This window comes from Cajanus cajan, chromosome 5, assembly GCF_000230855.2.
Source record: "Cajanus cajan strain Asha chromosome 5, NIPB_CcT2T_4, whole genome shotgun sequence".
NCBI classification, from domain to species: Eukaryota; Viridiplantae; Streptophyta; class Magnoliopsida; order Fabales; family Fabaceae; genus Cajanus; species Cajanus cajan.
Window position 1 is genome coordinate 52,105,175 of NC_138521.1, and position 22,456 is coordinate 52,127,630.

The window sequence follows — 22,456 nt, forward strand, 5'->3', positions numbered from 1 at the left end:
ATGTTGATATTTATTTATAATGTAACATCAATTTAAACATTATACAAATTCGATTATAATTCATCTAATAAATTACAAAATATCCCATCCGATGTAAACTAACTACTAAATTATTGTTGCTGTAAAAAAAAAAAAAAAAAACTACTAGTTTTTACAGTGAGATTATTACACTCGACAATATATATTCACAAGATTCCATAATTGTTTGTTGAAAATTCGACGCACTCTCGTGTCTGAATCCAATTCAACAAATCGGCGACAACGCCTTTCATTTCTTGTTGCTCCGTCTCGAAACCACTAATACGCGACAGAACCTCCGTATCTTACAACCCTTAATTGATCTTCCGATAAAGTGTACCGGAGATGCCGGTGGCCGCTTCCGCCGTGTACTTCCTCAACCTCCGCGGAGACGTTCTCATCAACCGCCTCTATCGCGACGATGTCGGGTACTCTTTCTTACACATTCGCATTTTCATCGATACATTAGGTTTTTTCTTCAATCGTTACGCGCGTTTTAATCATAGCTTGTATTGTATATAGCGATATCATGGTTTCGTTATTTGGAACAATTGACGTGGCTATCGCTAATTGATGGTTTTATTGCAGGGGAAATATGGTGGATGCTTTTAGGACTCATATTATGCAGACGAAGGAGCTTGGTACTTGCCCTGTGAAGCAGATTGGTGGATGCTCTTTCTTTTACATGAGGATCAGCAATGTCTACATCGTCATTGTTGTCAATAACAATGCTAATGTGGCTTGCGCTTTCAAGTTTGTTGTTGAGGTACTCCACCTCTACCTTTCATTCACCTTTATCTGAGGTGAAGGATTTGTTGGGGTTATTTGTTAAATGATTGCTTGGTGTTAACGAGATAGGAGGAACCCTCTAAATTCTAAAAGTTAGTCCCAATTATGATGAATGAAATGGACTATGAGAAGAGGGTTGTAAGGTGTAAGCTACCATGACTTTAGTGGAGAATCAACTATAAGTGCTGAATTGTGGCTTGACTTCAGATTGGAACATGACACTTACTAAGGGTAACGTAGATCAATTAGGGTTTAATAACATTTGTTTTCTTGGCTTTGCCATCTATACAGAGAGCTTTTTTGTGTTGTCAATGTTTTTTTTTCTTGAATCACGAAATTCAATAAAGTAATTTTACGTGTTTGCTAATTAGTAGTTGTTTATCTTTGGATTGATTTCAATGCTATGTGTTTATTGGTCAATGGACCTACTAATAAGTCTTGGAGATATTATCTTGTATTCAGTAGTCAGAGAGTCACTTAACAGTCCAGTCTACCAACAAAATCAGCAAACAAGCCTTATCTCTGTATATGAGGCTGATCAATTGTCAACATTAGACTATATCAAAAACCTAGTTTTCTCAAGAAGTGCTAGCTACATACTCTTTTTGATGGATTCTTTATTGTTGGATTAAATTTAATTGAAACTACAGTGTCATGAGTGAGGTTCATTAAATAGGAAGTGAGGCCTACAAAGAATTGTGATTTCTAATAAATTTCAGCCAATAGTAAAGTGTTCAAGAGTATGTTGCAAGTGTTTCTCATAAACACCATGTAGATCTTTTTAAATGGTTTCTCTTAAAGTTTTACTACTTGTCATGATTAAAAAAATGATCTTTGTGCTTTGTGGTGGCTGATAATTGTACTTTTTACTTCCAGGCTGTTGCATTGTTCAAATCATATTTTGGTGGATCTTTTGATGAAGATGCAATTCGCAATAATTTTGTACTCATTTACGAGCTTCTAGATGGTATGTACTTTATAGTACAGGGGATAAACTATTTTCCTTCCACGATCTTGCTTTTGATAATTTTTGTCTAATGTATGTTTTAAAACTTGAAACTCAATGCAAGGGTTTTAGTTTCTTGTAATTTTAAAACTTTCAGAAATTAAAAAAGTATAATGTAGCAAAGTTACAGCTGCCCAAGTTTCTTTGAGTGAGGAATTATATATGTCAATTTTGGCACTTATTCAGAAGAGAGAGATGCCTGAATATGATTGTGCATCTTAGAAATTAGAATATATTTTAAATTTTTAATGATATTCATATCATTTAAATATAAAATAAGTTAGATAACTACCATAACCAGGCTTTTAGCTGCAAAGAATATAAAAAAAGGTTATGAATGGTTTCAACTGACAAAAAATTCAAGCAAACAAAGCGAAGGATACAATGTGTTCCTTCCTCTCTCGATGCTTTTGGTAAACTCTAAATTCATTATATTGGTCTCATGTATCAATGCTCTTGGTTGATAACTATTAGATGCGTTGCTTTGTGAATCTATTCTATATTATTGAAAAGATATACAAATATATATATGTTTACAGGTTTAATTTTTATTTTTATTTTTTTTATTTTAGTGTTGAAGGCGAGAATAAATTCTGTGATAGAGAATAAACACTTGTAATTTAAACATGTGAATGATTATTACGTACCTTTTTTTTTTGCAGAAATTATGGACTTTGGTTACCCACAAAATCTTTCACCAGAGATCTTAAAGCTTTATATCACTCAGGAAGGAATCCGGTCCCCATTTTCATCCAAGGTTAACCAGAAAACACTATTGTTGGTAGTAGCTACCATGAAGTAACAAAATAAAAAAGAAATCTCAAAGACTACCACATAGATGTATGAATGTATGAAAATACCAAGCATAAAATAATATACAAGACATTTGCTCCATATCATCAATTTATTTCCCTTTACCAAAACTTCTTTGCTTTTCTCTTCACTCCCTTGATGTTAAAGTTTAAAAGATGGAACTGTGCTACCTCTATTCTTCCAAACATGACCAGAGAATTGGCTCAGGCCAAATTGCCATCTCTAGGTTGGCTACTTAGGTTGATGATCTTATTGCTAAGTGCTAACCTTTAATTGCAGATTTAGAAGATCAAGAATCATATTGATCTAGTCTGTGTTTTGGTACTGTGTTGTCTTTAGCATATGTTTCCATATAAGTGAAACATTTATGTTATGTAACAATGTTCACCTTTTTGTTAAACGCATACTACTCAAGTTGACATTGTTGCAAACTTTAAATTATTTTGTACTTGCTTCATATTTGTAAGGAACAAACAAACTATTAAGTTTGTACGATAAGCTATCATTTATCTTCAATGTTTCTGGTTGATAAGGCATGGGTTATACCTATGGTCAGGTTTTCTCTTACTTCACTAATGTCATAGTACTTTGAACTTTTTTCGTATGAAACTTTTCCAACACCTCTTCTCAAGTCTCAAAATTAAGTTGAAAATTTAGTAATTATAAAATGAAAAAATGATGATGCAAACATTTTAACTTCTGTCCATAAAGAGCCTATATGCAATTTCTATTACTAAGTCTCTTAGTGTGTTGCAATGTTTATCTATCTGTATATTTTTAACTTGATATGTTTACCATGTTGTGTTGAGTATTCCATTAAATCCTTTTCTTGACTATATTCTTTGTGCACTAAATAAAAGCTTACAGATAAACCTGTTCCAAATGCGACTTTACAAGTTACTGGTGCTGTTGGTTGGCGGAGAGAAGGTCTTGTGTACAAAAAGAATGAGGTAATGTCACATCTATTATTTACAATTATTTCCATACAACTTGTGTTGTTATAACATTGACCTATTGCAGGTCTTCCTAGATATTGTGGAAAGCGTAAATCTTCTGATGTCTTCAAAAGGTGGGCTGTGGATTTCATTTTTCTCCATATTGATATTTGCTAGATTGCCTGCCTGCTTACTAGTTTGTGAATTTAGGCAGTATTCTACGTTGTGATGTCACTGGGAAGATTCTTATGAAGTGCTTTCTTTCTGGAATGCCTGATTTAAAGTTGGGTTTGAATGACAAGATTGGTCTTGAGAAAGAAGCACAACTTAAATCCCGTCCTACTAAAAGGTAGTCTTCATTTGCACTGATTTCCCCTTTTTTGCCTGCAAATGATTTTTATCTTTAAATATTATCATTTCAAGTTCGTGTCTTTATGTTCTCCTGTTATGTTAGCATTAAAAATGATTTGTTTTAAATGGGGCTGTTTGTTTTCTTGCTTTTACACTTCAGTTCCTATTCTATATGCTGTACTTGGAGGATATTTTATGTTATGTTTCGCCTCTTTCCCTTTTCTAATCTCTTTATTCACATCTTATCAACAAATCCATGTTGCAGTGGTAAAACTATCGAGCTTGATGATGTCACTTTCCATCAATGCGTAAATTTGACAAGGTTCAACTCAGAGAAGACTGTTAGCTTTGTACCACCTGATGGTGAATTTGAACTGATGAAGTAGGTTCTTTTCTTTTAATCCTATCTCTTGCTATCTAATTTCAGAAATCAACATCAAATATCCTCTTTAATGTTATTTTTTTGTGAGGGCAGAGGTTTAACTATTTGTAATTCCCTCTTTGTCCTTCAAACTTATTTAACCAGTACTTGGTATTACAAATAACTAACTATAGGATTGGGTGGATTCATAAAGGTGTTATAATTGCTTTTGGTTTGTGTTTAATACTTTAATATCGGTTAACATAGTTATATATGGGCAGGTATCGTATCACTGAGGGAGTTAATCTTCCCTTCAAAGTATTGCCAACCATCAAGGAACTTGGTCGATCACGGATAGAAGTTAATGTTAAGGTTTGAAATTTTACATATTGGATAACCATTCTCTTGATGATTTGCCATCCTCCACTTGTTCATTCATTTTTTTGGGTACATATTTTATAGGTAAAGAGTGTTTTTGGTGTAAAAATGTTTGCACTTGGTGTTGTAGTCAAGATTCCTGTGCCGAAACAAACAGCAAAAACAAATTTCACTGTTACATCTGGCCGAGCAAAATACAATTCTTCTATTGATTGTTTGGTTTGGAAGTAAGTGTCTTCACTGTGATTATTATTTGAACTATGGTATTTCACTTTATTATTTCATATTTGAAAAAGTTCCAATTATTTTTTATGTTATTAATGGGTACCATTTAATGTGTTTTCTTAGGCAGAAGCCAATAGTGTATGTTTGTATGTATGCATGCATGCATGCAAGTGTGTGTATATATATGAATCAATTGTTATTCTCCCATTTGCGCCCCACTCTTTTCCATTTATACTCTAGTTTGTATTGTTTTTCATTATAGTAAACCAATCATTCTAATATCATCATTGGTTGCTTTTCCTTATTTATAGGATTAGAAAATTCCCTGGGCAAACTGAGTCAACCTTGAGTGCCGAAGTTGAACTTATTTCTACAACAACAGAAAAAAAATCTTGGACTAGACCACCAATTCAGATGGAGTTTCAGGTGTGTTATTGGTTTACTGGTTATGTGAAAATGGGCTAGTTTCATGCTACATTTGTTCTCACTTCCTGGTGTTGTATGTTGTTTTTTAAAGAAAAATAATTTATGTTATTATCATCGGTGCTAAATGCATATGTAATCTGATATATGAAGCTCTGAATTGCAGCTCATGTGTATTTGTTATTGTTTGTTATAGATAGAAACAACTTGCATGTAACCATTGTTACTTGGAGGAAAAGTGCATATAGTAGGAATTGGAATATAAATTTTTTATTGGTCTGAAGCTCTTGAACTTGGGTCAATCATCAGTGGTAGTTCCAATAACTTTTTAGTTTTGGTTGTTACTTTTAAAATTAATCTTGAGAACTTTGACATCTCTTGTGATTTTGGTTCATCCTTACTATACTTTTAAGATGTTGCAAGGAAAGTACTTGTTCTGAGTTAGTTGAAGGTAAAAAGTGATTCTGATTCATAAACAAAATCAAGGGACTGTTTTGTTTGTCTCTCGGAAGAAATAATGGGAGTTAGACACGGGATTACAATCTTGTTCATTCGTCAGATGTCCATCTGCGTTGGTTTAAAAGCAGATGATCAAATAATGATTTATTTTTGCTTTTTTTTCTTTTCCTCATTTTGGCCAAGCTTGATGGGACTATTGATCCTCTGCTGTTGGCTAAATTTCTGAAGAAATTTATCATACTCACTTGTGGAACTGTCTTTCCAAACTTTCACTTACACGCACTTGTTCTATATTTCTTGATGCAGGTTCCCATGTTCACAGCATCTGGTTTACGTGTTCGTTTCCTCAAGGTATCCATCTCGACCAACCGTACCCTTTTTTATGCATCCTTTCACAACTAAGCGGGGTTCTATCTTTTTTATTTACTCTTTGTAGGTGTGGGAGAAGAGCGGGTACAATACCGTTGAGTGGGTTCGTTATATTACAAAAGCAGGATCCTACGAGATTAGGTGTTAGACACAATTGGTATTGCTGGGTGGAGATTGAAGCAAAATCCCAAATAAGTGAAGGCGCAGCTCAAGCTAGTTATCCAATTATTGCATACGATGAGTTTCTTATTAACGCGGAATGAAATGTTCTGGCATTACTCAATGTGTTGTCAATATAATTCTGTGTGAAAATCGGTTTTAATATATTTTTTTTCCGAAAGGCCAGCTTGTTATTGGAAACTGATATTGATTCTATCCTTGTACACTTAATATTTTCTTTAAACATCGATTTGTTGTAATGATAATAGTATTTGAGTTTTGATTTATTTCATGTAAATGAACAACGAAATGTCAGTACTATCGGTTCCTTGACAATAACTTGATTTTCCCTGAATAAGCGAAGCAAAAAAGATAACAAAAAAGCTTCCTCAATCTCTGCATTTTTATTTTAAATAATTCCACATATTGAGTTCTTGAGCAGTTGGAATAATTATAATTTATGAATAATATTAAAAAATAGTTTCGGTTTAGCTCAGGAATACACACAAGTTGTATACGTATTATTTGGAACCCAAACACTAGTGGTTGAGGGGAAAATATTTTTCAGTTCAGCTCGAGAACACACATTGTATTCATATATGTTTGGAACCCAACACAAATAGTGAATGAAAAATTTAAATAGAATAATTTATTTATTTAAAATTTTTTAAATTTTTTGAGATAATTTTTTTGAAATAAAATACTGAGAATTTATAAAAAATTTTAAAATAGTAAAATTTCAAATTTTTTAAAATAAAAAAATAAAAATTTGAAATTTAAATTTTTTTTTCTTATTTTACTTATATATTTTTTTTCTTATCTCTTATCTCTTCATATTTTTAATTATTAAATATTTTTAAATATTTTTAAAATTATTAAATATTATTTAATATTTATTTTTAAAATTATTAAATATTTAAAAATTAATTAATATTTATTTTTATAAAATTTAATTTAAAAATTTCAACATATAAATATATTTTAAAAATTGAAAATCAAGATGATAAAACTAAATTATCATATTCAATTTAATAATTTAAAATTTAAAAAATTTAAATTAACTTATTTAAACAAAATATTTTAAAAATGATAAAAATTAAAATCAAAATAATTCAAATATTAAAAATTTAAAAATTTAAAACTTTATAATTTGTAAAATTTCTCGTCCAAGAAATTGAGACATTGAGGAAAGAAATTGAGACATATGCTTGAAGAACTAATTTCATCGTCGTCAATATTTTATATATGTTTGGACGCCAGGTCAAATTACAGTGCGTAATAGAAGTTGAGAGATTGTAGCCTTCTGGATATAGTGGGGCCCTGCAATTAAAACAACTTGGCATTATTGTATTTTTCTGTTACTGATATGTTGTATTGTGATTCTGGTGGTCAAATGTAGAGAGAAATGGTGCCATGTGGAATTCTCTAAGTCGTAGAATTATAAGAAAGGGGGATTCCCATTGGGTGAAATGAAAGCCATTCTGAAATATATACATGGAAGGATTAAGAGTAAAAGAGACCATTCTTATTTGATGTCTACGACTGCAAGCTCCTAGAAATAAGAATAAAAAGAAAGTGCAAAAGAGAGATCTATATATGTTTGTTGATGGGAGAGTTTCCTCCTGGTGGATAAGACAAATGAGTGGCTCCGGGCATGGGAACTGCCCCAAGTGGCTGGTGCTGAGTCTGAGTCTGAGTCTGTAGCTTCTCCGCTGCATGCCTGGCTCTAGCCTCATGAAGCTCCATCCTTGCTTTAGCTTCCTTTGCCTTTGCCAGATCATGAGCTATCTCTTTCTCCACTTCTGTTCTTGCCAACGCTACATCCGCCTGCTCCACACAAAACTCAAACCTCATGATTCACCCTTTTGCTCCAAACTTTTATTTTATATATCAACTTTGACAAGCTTAGCATTATCTTATTTTGTTGTTGAAGAGGTTAGGCCACATATAAATAGTATAACACAATTCTAACTTTATGATAAACACAACAAGATATATGTATAGAGATGTAAAAGCTCAAAACTCAAAAGCTGACCTTCTCGTCTATTTTGGCTTTATAGATGTCGACCTGTTCCTTGGCTGCACTGGCCATGTTTTTCAGCTTCTCCTTTGAGGCTTGCATCTCTCTTTCTATATTATCAAGTGTTGAACGATTTGAATAGAAAACTCAAGTTGGCGGAGGATTTATATGAGAAAGGAAGGTGAGAACCAAAGAAAGGCAAGATAAAAAAAGAGCATGGTAAGCTAGGCACCCTACCACCACTTGTTCAACATGCAAAGCTATTCCCACCAACAAGCTGCCACGTTCACAAATAATTAGATATATATAGCTTAGCGGTTACCCTAGTATTAACGAATGAGGACACTTCTTTAAAAATAATTGACGATTTTAATTTTATTTTTGTACAATTGATTATTTTAATTTAAATATACATTAATAATGTTACATAATAATAATAATAATTATTATTATTATTATTACTATTATTATTATCATTATCCATAAATTAGTATATTTGATTTAAAATAATCTCATTTAAAATATTTATTATAAAAGTAGTTAGGGAATTGGACATAATTATTAAATATAAATATATGTTAAAAAATATTATTAATGAGACTCGAAATTTATAAAATACTAATAGTTTTGAAGAAAAAAAATTAGCAGCTATTTTAAATGATTTTTAGTTGTAAAATTTTAAAATTACGATCAATTTCTAATTTTTCAAATTTAATTTTACTTCTTTTCTATTTATAATTTTTAATTTCAAAATAAACACATGCACTTTGAAAGTTTTCTATCTTGTTAAAATTAGTTCTATTTATGTGGAATAACATCAATAGCAATGACAGTGGTACGAATGATAATAATGACAATAATCATAATATCGTATGTTTTAAATATTTTATTTAATTATATGATTAATTATTATTTTATTATAATTGATATTATTTTAGAGCTCTAAGAGTTAAGAGATCATGAGGGTTGTTTATGAGATAGTTAAGTCAAAATTAGGTTGATCTAATTTAAGAAAAAATATATGTTTTTTTTAATATGTGAACATTATAAGTTCATATATTTTAAGAAAAATTAGTGAGATAAACTTTGGAGCCGAAGAAAATTTTCACTTTCTCTTATTCACCCAAAATTTCAAAAACTTCTTCCTTAGCTAGCCAACAACGCTAGGTTGTTAGATTCAGAGCTTGGAGGTCAAGAAATTCGAAGTCGAGGACCATATAGAGTTTCATTTTCTTCTACCTCAATTCTTTTCTCTTAGAATCACTAGAGGTAAGGGAAGCTTATGATTAATAATTGTTTGTTGAAATTGTTGATTTGTTGTTGGAATTCATCCATGTATGGCTGTTTTGACAAAATTAAGATGAGTTCGTGGATTGTAAATGGGTTTTTGGTTTCTTGGTGGTATGGAAGAGAACTTGATGATTTTAGAATTGTGATATAGTTGCATGTGTTGATCAAGCTCAAGATGAAGACATGGGTTTAGTTGGTTTTAATGATTACAAATAAGCCTCTTGAAAGATAAGAGTGCAAGTTGTAGTATTGGTTTGTATTTTGAGTCTTTTGAAAGAAAAGAGTGCAAGTTGTAACTTATTTGTGTGTTTAAAGCTTTGTTACTTGTGTGTTTTGTGCCTGATAAATAACTTTGCCTTAAATCTCTATCTAGATAATGATCGATGAAGAAAATAAGTTTTAAAATTGGTTTGCAAAGAGAAATGGTATGAAAATTGAGATATTAAGTTTTTACTTAAAATAATCGATTATCTTAAGTAATAATTGATTATTTGTTTTGTTTCCTAGTAATACGAGAAAAAATTGTTGTAATAATCGATTATTCAGCAAAATAATTGATTATTTCATAAACTAGTTTTTGGAATAATCAATTATTGTTTAAAATAATCGATTAAACTGTTCTTAGTTGATTTTCATATTTGCTAAGAACAAAATAATCGATTATCCATGTAAATAATCAATTTTTCAGTTAGAAAACTTATGATGAAAACCTACTTCCTAAAGATCCCTTTGGAAGAGTTAAGATCAAGAAGAGTGAAGGATGATAAAGATGGTTGGAAGAATTGTAGAAAATTTACCCTTATTTTGTAGGATACCCTACATTTGGAGGCCTATCTTACCTTAAGGACTCCTATTGATTGTTTTACATTTTTTCTTCTTCTTAGTAGTGATTGTATAGGATATTTTTAACCATGTATTTTAGGTCAAGTAGTATAAGAAATTTTCTCCTTGTATTTTTCTTTAAGGGTGTAATTAGTAGTTTAGAGGAGGTGTACTAACCTAGGTCAAGTGGTTTGGACATCCAAGCTTAATGAACAAGTCATCCAAGCTTGTTAAATAAGTCACATGGCCTTGATAGTGACATCTCAACAAACTAGTCAAAGTAATCATTAGTCTAGTAGTTGTTGGAGTTAGCTTAAGCTAACCTAGGTTATTTTTAAACTAAGATTAGCTTAGCTTACTCCATAAGCTTCTAGACAACTAAATAGACTTGTAGAAAGTTAATAAGGGTTAGTTAGCTTAAGTACAAGATAACTAACCATGGTTATACTTGATCATGGTTAGTTTATCTTGCACCATAAGCCAACCAAACTCCTATATATAGGATTTCCTTATATTGCCTGAAGTTACTTTGAGTTTTATGTGAACTAGATTGAATTTTCTCTAATTTTCTCTCTCAAAGCTTGTTTCTTCCTTGAAACTTGTTCCATTTCTCTTATCCTCTCTTGAGTGTAGTGAGACTTGGAGTGACTTATCACTCATAGAGTGTGGCGTCAACCAAAAGGGGGTTTCTTCCTCTTCATGTGTGATGGATAATGGCTTCTAACACCATTGGAGGCCATTGAAAAAGTTAGGAGGAGACCAAGGAGGAAAGATCTGTTCAAGAAGACTTGGAGGAGAACTATATCAATCTAGTCTCTCCAAAGGGTTTTCCATCAACTTATATACATCATTTTTCACACTTAAAACAAAGAGATGTAAATCTTTTTGATATCTTTTTCGAAAATACTCTCTGAAAAACGTTTTTCTTTGCAAAAATGGATTTTTTAACCTTTGTGGTAACCTTAAGAAAGATTTCAATAATTGAAATGATCATCATATTCATGGAGTGAAAGGTAAGTTACTTTGGTTAATTCACCTACTTAGATTTGTTATGTACATCAAGTGAATTCACTCCTTAACTTTTGTATTGTGTTTTTTTTTAAGTAGGTTTCTTAAGAAGGAAAATCTTGTAGTGGGATGCTACAAGTAAGTCTTTCTTGGGGTGCAAGAAGCTTTAATAGTGTAGAAGTGCATTGCATATGATATTGTGATTGAAAAACTTATGATATTTAAGATTAGTGAAAATTTTCAATCAGGTTGATTGAGGACTGAATGTGGGTCACAAGTGGATGTTGCTGAACCAATATAAATTGGTTGTGCATTTTTGTCTCTCCCAACACTTGACTTTACTTTCTTGCAGCTTTATTTCTATGCTTATTGTAATGTGTTGTGAGGCATAAACATTGCATATATAATTGAGTAAGTTTATACTTACATTGAATCTAAACTTAGTATCCTATATACAACTATAGATCAATATACTTCTTTAGAAGGATTTAGAAAAGTTTTTCAAAACCAAGAAAGATGTACAATAAATTTATAAGCAATTAATTCACCCCCCCTCTTGATTAGGCCGTCTTTTCTAACATGTTGTAAGTAGTGCTGGAAATGGTTGTGCATATGTGGAAAATATGATTGTAGGTTGGTCATTTGTTGCGTTTCAGGTGGATTGAGCCAAAATGAGATTCTTCCAAGTGCAAAAATTCTTGTCACGCTAGGTGCGCCTTCATAATGCTGGCGGTAGTTTAAGTTAGGGGCTCTTTGCCCTAATCACTTTGGAAGCGAGATTGGTAGCGTTGGACGTGGATCAATGAAGAGCTCTATGACTTAGTCATGTCGAGGAGTGATGGGCATTGGGCTTGAGTACTCACACTATAAGAAAATTGTCATATAGTGACACACATACTTATAGTGACACTATACATGTCATTAAAATTACTTTTACACATATAATAAATACAATGTATGTTGATATATAGTTAAAAAGTGTGAGTATAGACTATAGTGACACACCAAATATGTTGTTAAATCTCATTCAAAATCAACACTAAAATTGTGTGTAACTATATGCCAAATAGATATATATACCTACATATATTGTATCTATAGTGACATTTTTTATATGTCACTATATGTAACATTTCTTGTAGTGTTAAGGAGCTCTCTGACTTGGTGACGTTATACCTGTTAGGATACAAACAAGTCCCACATCGATAAAATAAGAGAAAAAATAACAATTTATATAATACAAACATACTTCAATGATTGAGAGGCCTTTTGGGTAATGACCAAAAGCAAAACCGTGAGGGCTAAGGCCCAAAGAGGACAATATCTCATCATTGTGTAGTATGTTTGTGTAATAACCTTATAAAAATAACCCTCATAAAATATCCCCTCACACAAATACCATAAAATAACCCCAACAATGGTATTAGAGCCGCAAGTTAGATTCGTTGACAACCAATAACCCTTATAACCCCTCATAACTCATAACATATAATGTGATATATAAAGATAGATTCCGCTGCATGAAAGGTTAGGTCCCTTGTTTGAAGGGAGGATTGTTGGGATACAAACAAGTCCCACATCGATAAAATATGATAAAAAAATAACAACTTATATAGCATAAACATACTTCAATGATTAAGAGGCCTTTTGGGTGATGACCAAAAGAAAAACCGTGAGGGCTAAGGCTCAAAGCGGACAATATCTCATCATTGTGGAGTATGCTTGTGTAATAACCTTATAAAACAACCCTCATAAAATATCCCCTCAAACAAATACCATAATAATAATCCCATCAATACCCTGAGTGGTGTCAAGCGTGATCAAAATAGAGACTCTCTGTCTAGACAATGTTAGAAGCTAATATTGTAGTATCAGGTGTGAGTCAGACAGAGGTTCTCTACCTTTATATAAGGTCGGGCATGGGTTTAGTCACGCCAAGCACTATTGACAAAGAGACTCTATACTTTATCCAATAAGTCGAGGCTAAACCCTAAACCCTAAACTCTACTTTATCCATGCCAGACATAGGTAGATTGGTGTTGGACGTGAACGAGCCAGAGGCTCCCTACCTTAATTAATGTCGAATGCGAGAAAGATGACATCAGGCATTATGTGTTAAAATAAAATGTGGTGTTTTAAGTGGTTTGAAAGTTGAAGTATAATCTTTCCCTTATATGAATAATGATGTTTCAAGTTGTTAAAATTGTAAGTTAATAATTGATTGAATATTGATTAAGTTGTAAAGTTATATGATGTTTATAATTGATTAAGTTATTAGGTACGTGAGGGAGATACTTGTCTTAGATGAGATACTTGTCTTGTCAGTGATAGTCCTTTTTTAAAGACATAGTGTCGCAACCCGAAAATTTTCGATCTCGCGACTAATGGTTTAGACATCCTTTTAAAAGTCTCATTAATTAAGGAATGCCCGGACACCAGACTAATTCTTAATTAATGGTTTTGAAAATAGGTTCATGGAGTCGCCACCAATATTTTACTCAAAACATTGGAAAAAGAAGAGGTTTTTAAAGATCCAACTATGGCCTTGATAACCAGAATTGGGTTCGGGGGTCGGTTACGTGTAGGGAAGGTATTAAGCACCCCTACAGAGCCCTCAATCGGTACCCTATGATGAAGTTAACATGATAAGAATAAATTAAATATTAAATCCCCTTTAATAATATTTATTTACATGCTTGAAATATAAACTAAGCGATTAACCCTAAAATATCTACATTATGACGTTTATTATAACAAAAAAAGAGATAAAGATGAGGAATAAAAGGAAGAGAAGAAGATTGACTAAAATACCTCTTGAACGAGCTTTATTGGATCTTCAAATATGGGGCAGGTGCTTTGTGGCGACCTTTCACACTACAATATGCCTCACAGGTCTCAAGAAATATAATAGGAGGGAGAGAGAATATAGAGATGCGACACAAATCTCAAGAAATACAATAGAAGGGAGAGAGATAGAGAATTTTCATGCTCAAAGGAGTCTTATTCAAAATTTCTCTGGCCGCCCGGAGAACTGTCCTCGAGGCTTCAATTTATAGGAATCAGAAGGGGCTAGAACGGCCTGTTCTGGCCCAATTGTAAGGTGCAAATTTCGTGCACTGGAACGGCCCGTTCTGAAAACGGAACGGCCCGTTCTAGAGTAGAAATTAACACCAAATTTGCCTTTCCAGAACGGCCTGTTCCAAATTTGCCTTGTTTGGAACGGCCCGTTCTGGTATTGGAACGACCCGTTCTGCCTGATAAATTTTAGGTGTTTTTAGTTATGTTGGAACGGACCGTTCTGATATTGGAATGGCCCGTTCTGGGGTTCAGAATGACCCGTTCTGATTTTGGAACGGCCCGTTCCGATTTTGGAACAGCCCGTTCCAGGATACTAAAACCACCTTATTTGGCCGTTAGGCTTTCTGATGTCCTATCTTGTTGTTTGCCTGCTTCGGAAGCTCCTTCCCTTCATAACAGAGGTCCATTTCTTTGTTTGTGTGCCCCCAGACGAAATTAGGTGTCTACAGCTGCCCCTCTTTACTTATCCTTTGGAGTAGCTATGTGTTGCTTTTCCAAAGGCAAGTAAAGACGTAGACATTTCGTCCGGGTCTCCTCCTCGTCTCTTTGGTGTTGGCGCTTCTACTTTCCTTCTCTTGGATATGTGTATTTGCTCGTGTCTTCGCCCTATAGAGCAGTTGAATGTTGGTTGCATAATCTATTGGGTAACAAGGCTAACAAACTATACACCTGATCTTCGATCTTCAAGTAGATGCTCCATTGTTTTTCTTTTGATAATGCGTTCTTTTATTTGTAGTTTGTTAAAGAGGGAGTATTTTCGTAGCTCAACTTCCCTCACGGCTTTGTCGTATACCGGATTGAGAGGTGACTACAGTCTCTCCAGACCTTTCCCTCACGGCTTTGTCGTATACCGGATTGGGATGCGAGTACAGTCTCTCCAGACCTTTCCCTCACGGCTTTGTCATATACTAGATTGGGATGCGAGTACAGTCTCTCCAGACCTTTCCCTCACGGATTTGTCGTATACCGGATTGGGATGCGAGTACAGTCTCTCCAGACCTTTCCCTCACGGCTTTGTCATATACCGGATTGGGATGCGAGTACAGTCTCTCCAGACCTTCCCCTCACGACTTTGTCCTATACTGGATTGGGATGCGAGTACAATCTCTCCAGACCTTCCCCTCACGACTTTGTCCTATACTGGATTGGGATGCGAGTACAGTCTCTCCAGACCTTTTCCTCATGGCTTTATCGTATACCGGATTGGGATGCGAGTACAATCTCTCCAGACCTTTGTTGTATTTTGAGGAAATTGTCGGTGCCCTCATTGGTTTGCTTGAATTTTGGTAGATATTTCCCCAAGGATGTTGGGCAGGAGGTGTGTCGTGATGCCTCTAATTTGGCCTGCTTTTGTCTTTTGTTCAAATGCTGTCAATTGGAATTTGTGTTTCCTTTTTGGATTTTCTTGTTGGTGTTGTGGGATGAAAGACTGCCCCTAGGTGGATGGGCAGGAGATGTTTGATGTGCCCCTATGTTGGTGGGCGAAGTGGATGGATGACGAGAATTCTGGTGCTGCCCCTGTCGTGTAAGTATTGTGATGTCTCTTCAGGCGCTTGTTGCGGAGTCCTTTTGATTTATTGATGATTGATTGTTTGATTGTTGACGGATGCCCCATGGTGAGTATGGATGCATGGATGCACATGAAAATGCAAGACAAGAATGGATTGGATTTTTTTATTATTATTTTTTTTTTTTGTAAAGTGAAGTTATACCCTTTTGTGCACACTTGTGCCCTATGCATGTTATGCAATGATGCCTCTATGCTAATGCTTAAATGCAGATTGATTTTACTTTCAAGAAATTAATCTATGCGCATTGATCAATGACATGGATTGTTAGCCTTTTAGCCGTGTCGAATTTAGTATTGCTTTTTTGAACTTGAGGTTTGTGTAGTTCAGCCCTCTCGCTCGTACCGGATATGATATATTAGCCTTTAGATTAGGCGTGCCTAGACTCTGTTCTAGGACACCTCCATCTTCTCCTTGTGAGTGTTCACTGTGCATACTTCGTGTATCTCTCAAATTTATCTTAATGTCATATAGGTCAAGAGGAAAGAAAGGAAGAGGATATATATATATATATATATATATATATATATATATATATATATATATATATATATATATATTTGTAAAAGTTTTGGTAGAAAGGATTTTTTTTTAAAATGGTTTATAGAAGAATGGTTGGCCGAGGTAGGCTAGTGGTTTAGGCTGATGAACAAGCACATTCAAAGTGAGGAAATCATTTTCTACGTTGGCTTATTATTTCCTTCAAAGCTAAGCGATGACTTAGGATTGTGTATCGATTAAATGATCTTCCCGGGCCGCCTAGCTCGGGATGTTGCTTTGTCCTAACTTTTGCCTAGTCTACCCTTTTTGTTTGTGGGTCTCCTAGCGGACCCTTTTTTTTTTTGTTTTGATCCTCATTTTTGCCTAGGCTACCCTTTTTGCTTGTGGGTCTCCTAGCGGACCTTGTCCTAATTTTTGCACAGCCCCCTTAGGCTAATGAACAAGCACATTCAAAGTGAGGAAATCATTTTCCGCGTTAGCTTATTATTTCCTTCAAAGTTAAGCGATGAATTGATTAAATGATCTTATCGAGCCGCCTTTCGGTTTTCAGCTCGGGATGCTGCTTTGTCCTAACTTTTGCCTAGGTTACTTGAGATGTGTTCCCTAGCGGACGTTTTTTTTTATCCTCACTTTTGCCTAGGCTACCCTTTTTGTTTGTGGATCTCCTAGCGGACCTTGCCCTAATTTTTGCGCAGCCCCCTTAGTGGGTTTCCTACCAGGCTTTTGTCTTTGCAGCATTTGTGATCATTTTTCATTCCTTCATTGAAGGGGATGCCCCTTGCACTGATTTCATTTGGACTTTTATCCACAAGTCATGCCCAATTTGCTTGATCTTTATGTGTTTTTTTATTGCGTATTAAGCCATTGTTTCTAATGACGTCCTTATTTCAAATGTACTTGTTCATTTAAGGTTTGTTGACGAGGCTTAGTGATAGAAGAAGTAGAAGAAGTGATAAATGGACTCCTCCTTAACTTCTCCTAGGCACAGATCTTCTTCAAAGGAGAAAGTTCCAAAGTGTTGCACACTTTAGAAGGATGAGAACTCGCGGATTGAAAGGCTTAAGCCTAGAAGGAAGTATCCAAGCTTAACAATCAAGAGATTGCTCATTTCAAAGGGAAGGAGAGTAAGGTTTCCTATGGTGTTTGAAGGCACTCTCTCTAACTTCTCTCAACTCCGGTGACTCTTGAAGAATTTGCTGAATATGCAATCAGAAATTCAATATATGTTCAAAAGTGAATACAAAAATGTGAAGGAAGGGATTAAGTATGCACGGAATTGAAGCACTTAGGCGCCTAAACTAAAGCTACACAAATTGGCGCCTAAAGTTTGAATTCAAATTTGAAATTTGAATTCAAACTTTGGTGCACATGTGTAAGTCCGAAAATTTAGGTACCAAGGTGCATTTAGGTTTGATTTGAGAGTTATTTAGGGTTAATTTGAGTGGCACATGTTCAGCCACCTATGGTGCTAAACATGTGACTCAAATGTAACTTAAATGACTTCCAAATTAAACCTAATTTAACCTAATTAGCATACTTTAGTATTCCTTGTATTTTCCTATTCTAATGACCTAATTACATTGGTCAAAAAATTACAATGGAAAGGAAAAATTACAAGAATGAAAATGAGCCCAATATTGGGTACCAAAAGCCCAAAGGCCCATGAAGCCCAAAACTAGGCCCAACTAGCCTAAAACCTAAAATGCTACTCTATGTGGTCCAAAATACAAGACCAAAATATATTCAAACTATGCTAACAAAAATATAATAAGAATGTTAATAACAAGATAGGCCCATGTTGAAACTTGGTTTGGGCCTTCCAAGCCCATAGGGCCCATTGGACCTTAACTGGCCCAATCTTCCATGTCTAGCCCACTCCTCTTGGATCTTTGAGTATGTCACCTCTCGCACTCCAAAGCATGATTCCATCACTTAGAGTAGATAAGAGGGAGAAGAGAAACGAAGTAGAAAAATGTATGGCATTAAAATAGAATTTTTAATCTACACGTGCCCATTTAATGTAGCTCGAAGGCCCGGGCATGCCCCGAGTCCGTGATTCATACACAGAGAAGTAGAAGGAGGTTGCCCCTTAGAGAGACCTAGGTCATCTGACTGTAGAGCTAGTCCTCCACTTGCTTGGATGTGGCACTTTAGAAGATCTCGTGTAGAGGGAGGTCATTTGGCTTCTTCTCTCGTGAAGGTGTTGTCAACCCATATCCTGAGACTTTCCTGAGTAGAAGTGATGATAGAGCTTTTCATGGAGTCTTGCTTCTCAAGAGGAACATTTAAGCTGTCTCTTGATTTTCAGCTCGAACAAACATTGCCCTTTTTTTTGTGTTTTTTTTTTGCCTAGAACGCCCTTTGCGGGTTTTCATTCTAGCAGCTTCTTAACAAGCAATGCTTATCTCTTGTTGAAATCACCTTTTGAGAAAGCTCTATTCACTTTGCCTTAGTGTTTGAGGGATTCGTCCTCCTCATGTTCCCTTTATTAGCTTGCATCTCGTTAAGAGTGTGGATTCATCCATTCATAGTCATTTCTCGTATTTCGCTTGGATTTCACGGTTGTACGACACGACTTTATCCTCTTTGGGGCAAGAGTTGACGTCTTAATGATTGTGGAGTTCTTTACCCTAAAGTCTTTATGCATGGCTTACTTTCCATTACTTTCGATTAACGCACATAGGTTAATTTCCTTTTTTATTCTCATTTATTCTTTTACAAGGAGGGATGAATGTAATGCAGAATGTAGAGAAAGTTGAGAATAATAAATATCAGTCTCATTGATTTGTTTATTTTTGAATGCTCAAATAGATTTCGACAGTATTAAGTGACAATCTATATTAGATTCTAAGAAGACTTACTTCAACAAACATATCGAAGCAGGGGCCCAACCATAGTATTTTTTAAGAAATTGATTTGGGTTTTTCTTTATAGCACAAATACTGCCGTATATTAGAGCATTCACTTTTCTTAACTTTCTATATGTACTGCCACCTAATCCTTCTTAGCTAATAAAATAAAATGAATGAAATTAATGAGCTAATCTAGAATGCATGTCATTTTTTTTTGCCTAATCTTTATCATGTTTCTATTATCTAAAGGGGAATGATGCATGGTAAAGATGAGATTTCTTTTATTGATTTTTTTTTTACAAAAAGGAAACTACCTATATGATGTTAATGGAATGTTGACCTAAGAATGTACAAAGGGGTATAAATTTTTTATTATTATTTTTTATTATTTTTTATTATCTGTTTGTTTATTTTAAAATTCCAATCCATCTTATTAGAACAAAATAATACAAACAAATGCACAAACACATGCTCAATCAACGTACACCCACGAACGATCGTGTTCAAATCCTTGGTCTATGGTCTCTGTCAAGAAAAGTGCATTGTATAGGATGGTTCTAATCTCACTAGTTCTCAAGGCTCCCAAGGTGCCCCCATTATAGGGACCCAGTATCTCTGTCGCCGTCACCTGGCAAACTCTAAGGTCTGTCGCAGTATTTCGGGCTAGAGTAACCGGTTATCACCTTGAGTGTGATTTCTGACAAGGCTCGCAGGCTCCAAGGCCAAACTTGGGCCGGTCGTACGTCAACCACTCCTTATGTTTAATACCCTCATGCCCCCGGGTGTAGGGGGAACTGTTGTGTGCAAAGGTTTTGTGTACAATTTGTATTCCAACAAGTGCAGAATTCAAACAGGCAAACAAATATTAAAAGCCAAGCAAATAAACAAACAAAGTAAAGGGGAAAAATACTCAAATTATTATTCTTATTTTATTAACTTCATCATTTATTTGGGCTTGACCCTCTTAAAACTTCCCCAGTGGAGTCGCCATCTGTCGCAACCCGAAAATTTCCGATCTCGCGACTAATTGTTTAGACATCCTTTTAAAAGTCTCATTAATTAAGGAATGCCCGGACACCAGACTAATTCTTGATTAATGGTTTTGAAAATAGGTTCATGGAGTCGCCACTAATATTTTACTCAAAACATTGGAAAAAGAAGAGGTTTTTAAAGATCCAACTATGGCCTTGATAACCAGAATTGGGTTCGGGGGTCGGTTACGTGTAGGGAAAGTATTAAGCACCCCTACAACGCCCTCAATCGATACCCTATGATGAAGTTAACATGATAAGAATAAATTAAATATTAAATCCCCTTTATTAATATTTATTTACATGCTTGAAATATAAACTAAGCGATTAACCCTAAAATATCTACATTATGACGTTTATTATAACAAAAAAGAGATAAAGATGAGGAATAAAAGGAAGAGAAGAAGATTGACTAAAATATGGGGAAGGTGCTTTGTGGCGACCTTTCACACTACAATATGCCTCACAGATCTCAAGAAATACAATAGGAGAGAGAGAGAATATAGAGATGCGACACAAATCTCAAGAAATACAATAGAAGGGAGAGAGATAGAGAATTTTCATGCTCAAAGGAGTCTTATTCGAAATTTCTCTGGCCGCCCGGAGAACTGTCCCCGAGGCTTCAATTTATAGGAATCAGAAGGGGCTAGAACGGCCTGTTCCGGATTCGGAACGGCCCGTTCTGGCCCAATTGTAAGGTGCAAATTTTGTGCCTTGGAACGGCCCGTTCTGAAAACGGAACGGCCCGTTCCAGAGTAGAAATTAACACCAAATTTGCCTTTCCAGAACGGCCCGTTCCAAATTTGCCTTGTTTGGAACGTCCCGTTCTGGTATTGGAACGGCCCGTTCTGCTTGATAAATTTTAGGTGTTTTTAGTTATGTTGGTACGGACCGTTCTTATATTGGAACGTCCCGTTCCGGGGTTCAGAACGACCCGTTCTGATTTTGGAACGGCCCGTTCCGATTTTGGAACTGCCCGTTCCGGGATACTAAAACCACCTTATTTGGCCTTTAGGCTTTCTGATGTCCTATCTTGTTGTTTGCCAGCTTCAGAATCTCTTTCCCTTCATAACGGAGGTCCATTTCTTTGTTTGTGTGCCCCGAGACGAAATTAGGTGTCTACACATAAAAATAAAATAGTGTGAATAGAACTTGTATGTTGACATGTAAAAAAAAAATCTTATTTGTTTGAATTTCTTTTTGTATTTTTTCTAATATAATAAATAAATTATTTTTTAGTGTATTTGTTTAAATTTTTTCATTTACTTCTTAAGTTTAAATATCTTTTTTTAGGGGAAGCTTAAATATCTTTCTAGTCTATATGAAATAAGTTAGTTCTGAGTTTGATCTTTATAATTTTTTCATCTTTATAAAATTTATAAATATTGTTTTGGTCCTTACAAAATATTTTTTTGTCTTAGTAAAATGAGTAAAATTTGATATTAATCTCTAAAAAATATATATTTTTATTATTCTCATTCGTTTGAAATTTAAAATCATCATTTTTTGGTCCATAAATATAATTTTATGGTAAATAAATAATATATTTCAAAAATTTATAAAAAAAACTTTAAATGTCACACATTAATTTATATCACTAACAACTATGAATAAGGTCTAATATTGTCATTTAAACTTTTAATTAATAAATAAATAAAAATAAATAAAAATAATTATATAATAATATAAATTAAAAATAATGTTTTTAAATTTTATAACAATGAAAAAATAATTTTTTTTACAGAAATCAAAGTCAACATTTAGTCATTTTTCATGTACTAAAAACATAATAAACCTATCTCTTAAAAAATTATTTTTTTGTAACATATTTTTTTTAAATTTCAAACTTGTCTCAAATTTAAAAGTCTTGTTGGATGTTAATATGTTTACTGAAGTCCATGGAGGAGTGTTGATAACCGTACACGTGTTGAAGAGTGGTTGGAAGAGAATCTAACGGTTGGCGGAGAAGGCGCGTATTGTTCCTCACCTTGCTCTCGTTA

At 34.2% G+C, this 22,456-nt stretch overlaps 2 protein-coding genes across 2 annotated transcripts; one reads left to right on the top strand and one right to left on the bottom strand.

Annotated features, from left to right (window-relative positions):
- The first annotated feature begins 198 nt into the window (after positions 1–198).
- On the top strand, positions 199–6,573 carry LOC109792544 (AP-2 complex subunit mu). Its single transcript, XM_020351966.3, has 13 exons — positions 199–446; positions 607–784; positions 1,684–1,774; positions 2,476–2,570; positions 3,487–3,576; positions 3,647–3,695; positions 3,772–3,910; positions 4,178–4,294; positions 4,555–4,645; positions 4,736–4,878; positions 5,188–5,302; positions 6,065–6,109; positions 6,195–6,573. The coding sequence occupies exons 1-13, from the start codon at positions 364–366 to the stop codon at positions 6,273–6,275; spliced, it is 1,317 nt and encodes a 438-aa protein (XP_020207555.1). The 5' UTR covers positions 199–363; the 3' UTR covers positions 6,276–6,573.
- Positions 6,574–7,695: 1,122 nt separating this feature from the next.
- On the bottom strand, positions 7,696–8,548 carry LOC109792545 (late embryogenesis abundant protein 18). The gene is made up of 2 exons (XM_020351967.3): positions 8,322–8,548; positions 7,696–8,113 (listed from the first exon to the last, which is right to left on the bottom strand). Exons 1-2 carry the CDS (start codon positions 8,406–8,408, stop codon positions 7,877–7,879), a joined length of 324 nt encoding a protein of 107 aa, XP_020207556.1. The 5' UTR covers positions 8,409–8,548; the 3' UTR covers positions 7,696–7,876.
- Positions 8,549–22,456: the final 13,908 nt, after the last annotated feature.

Bases quoted from the DNA above. Each gene is read 5' to 3' on its own strand.
- LOC109792544 (XM_020351966.3), top strand. From the start codon at position 364: ATGCCGGTGGCCGCTTCCGCCGTGTACTTCCTCAACCTCCGCGGAGAC. The intron at 447-606 runs GTACTCTTTCTT...GTTTTATTGCAG, and splicing joins CTCTATCGCGACGATGTCGG to GGGAAATATGGTGGATGCTT. The intron at 1,775-2,475 runs GTATGTACTTTA...TTTTTTTTGCAG, and splicing joins CATTTACGAGCTTCTAGATG to AAATTATGGACTTTGGTTAC.
- LOC109792545 (XM_020351967.3), bottom strand. From the start codon at position 8,408: ATGCAAGCCTCAAAGGAGAAGCTGAAAAACATGGCCAGTGCAGCCAAG. The intron at 8,114-8,321 runs GTCAGCTTTTGA...TGTGTGGAGCAG, and splicing joins AAGCCAAAATAGACGAGAAG to GCGGATGTAGCGTTGGCAAG.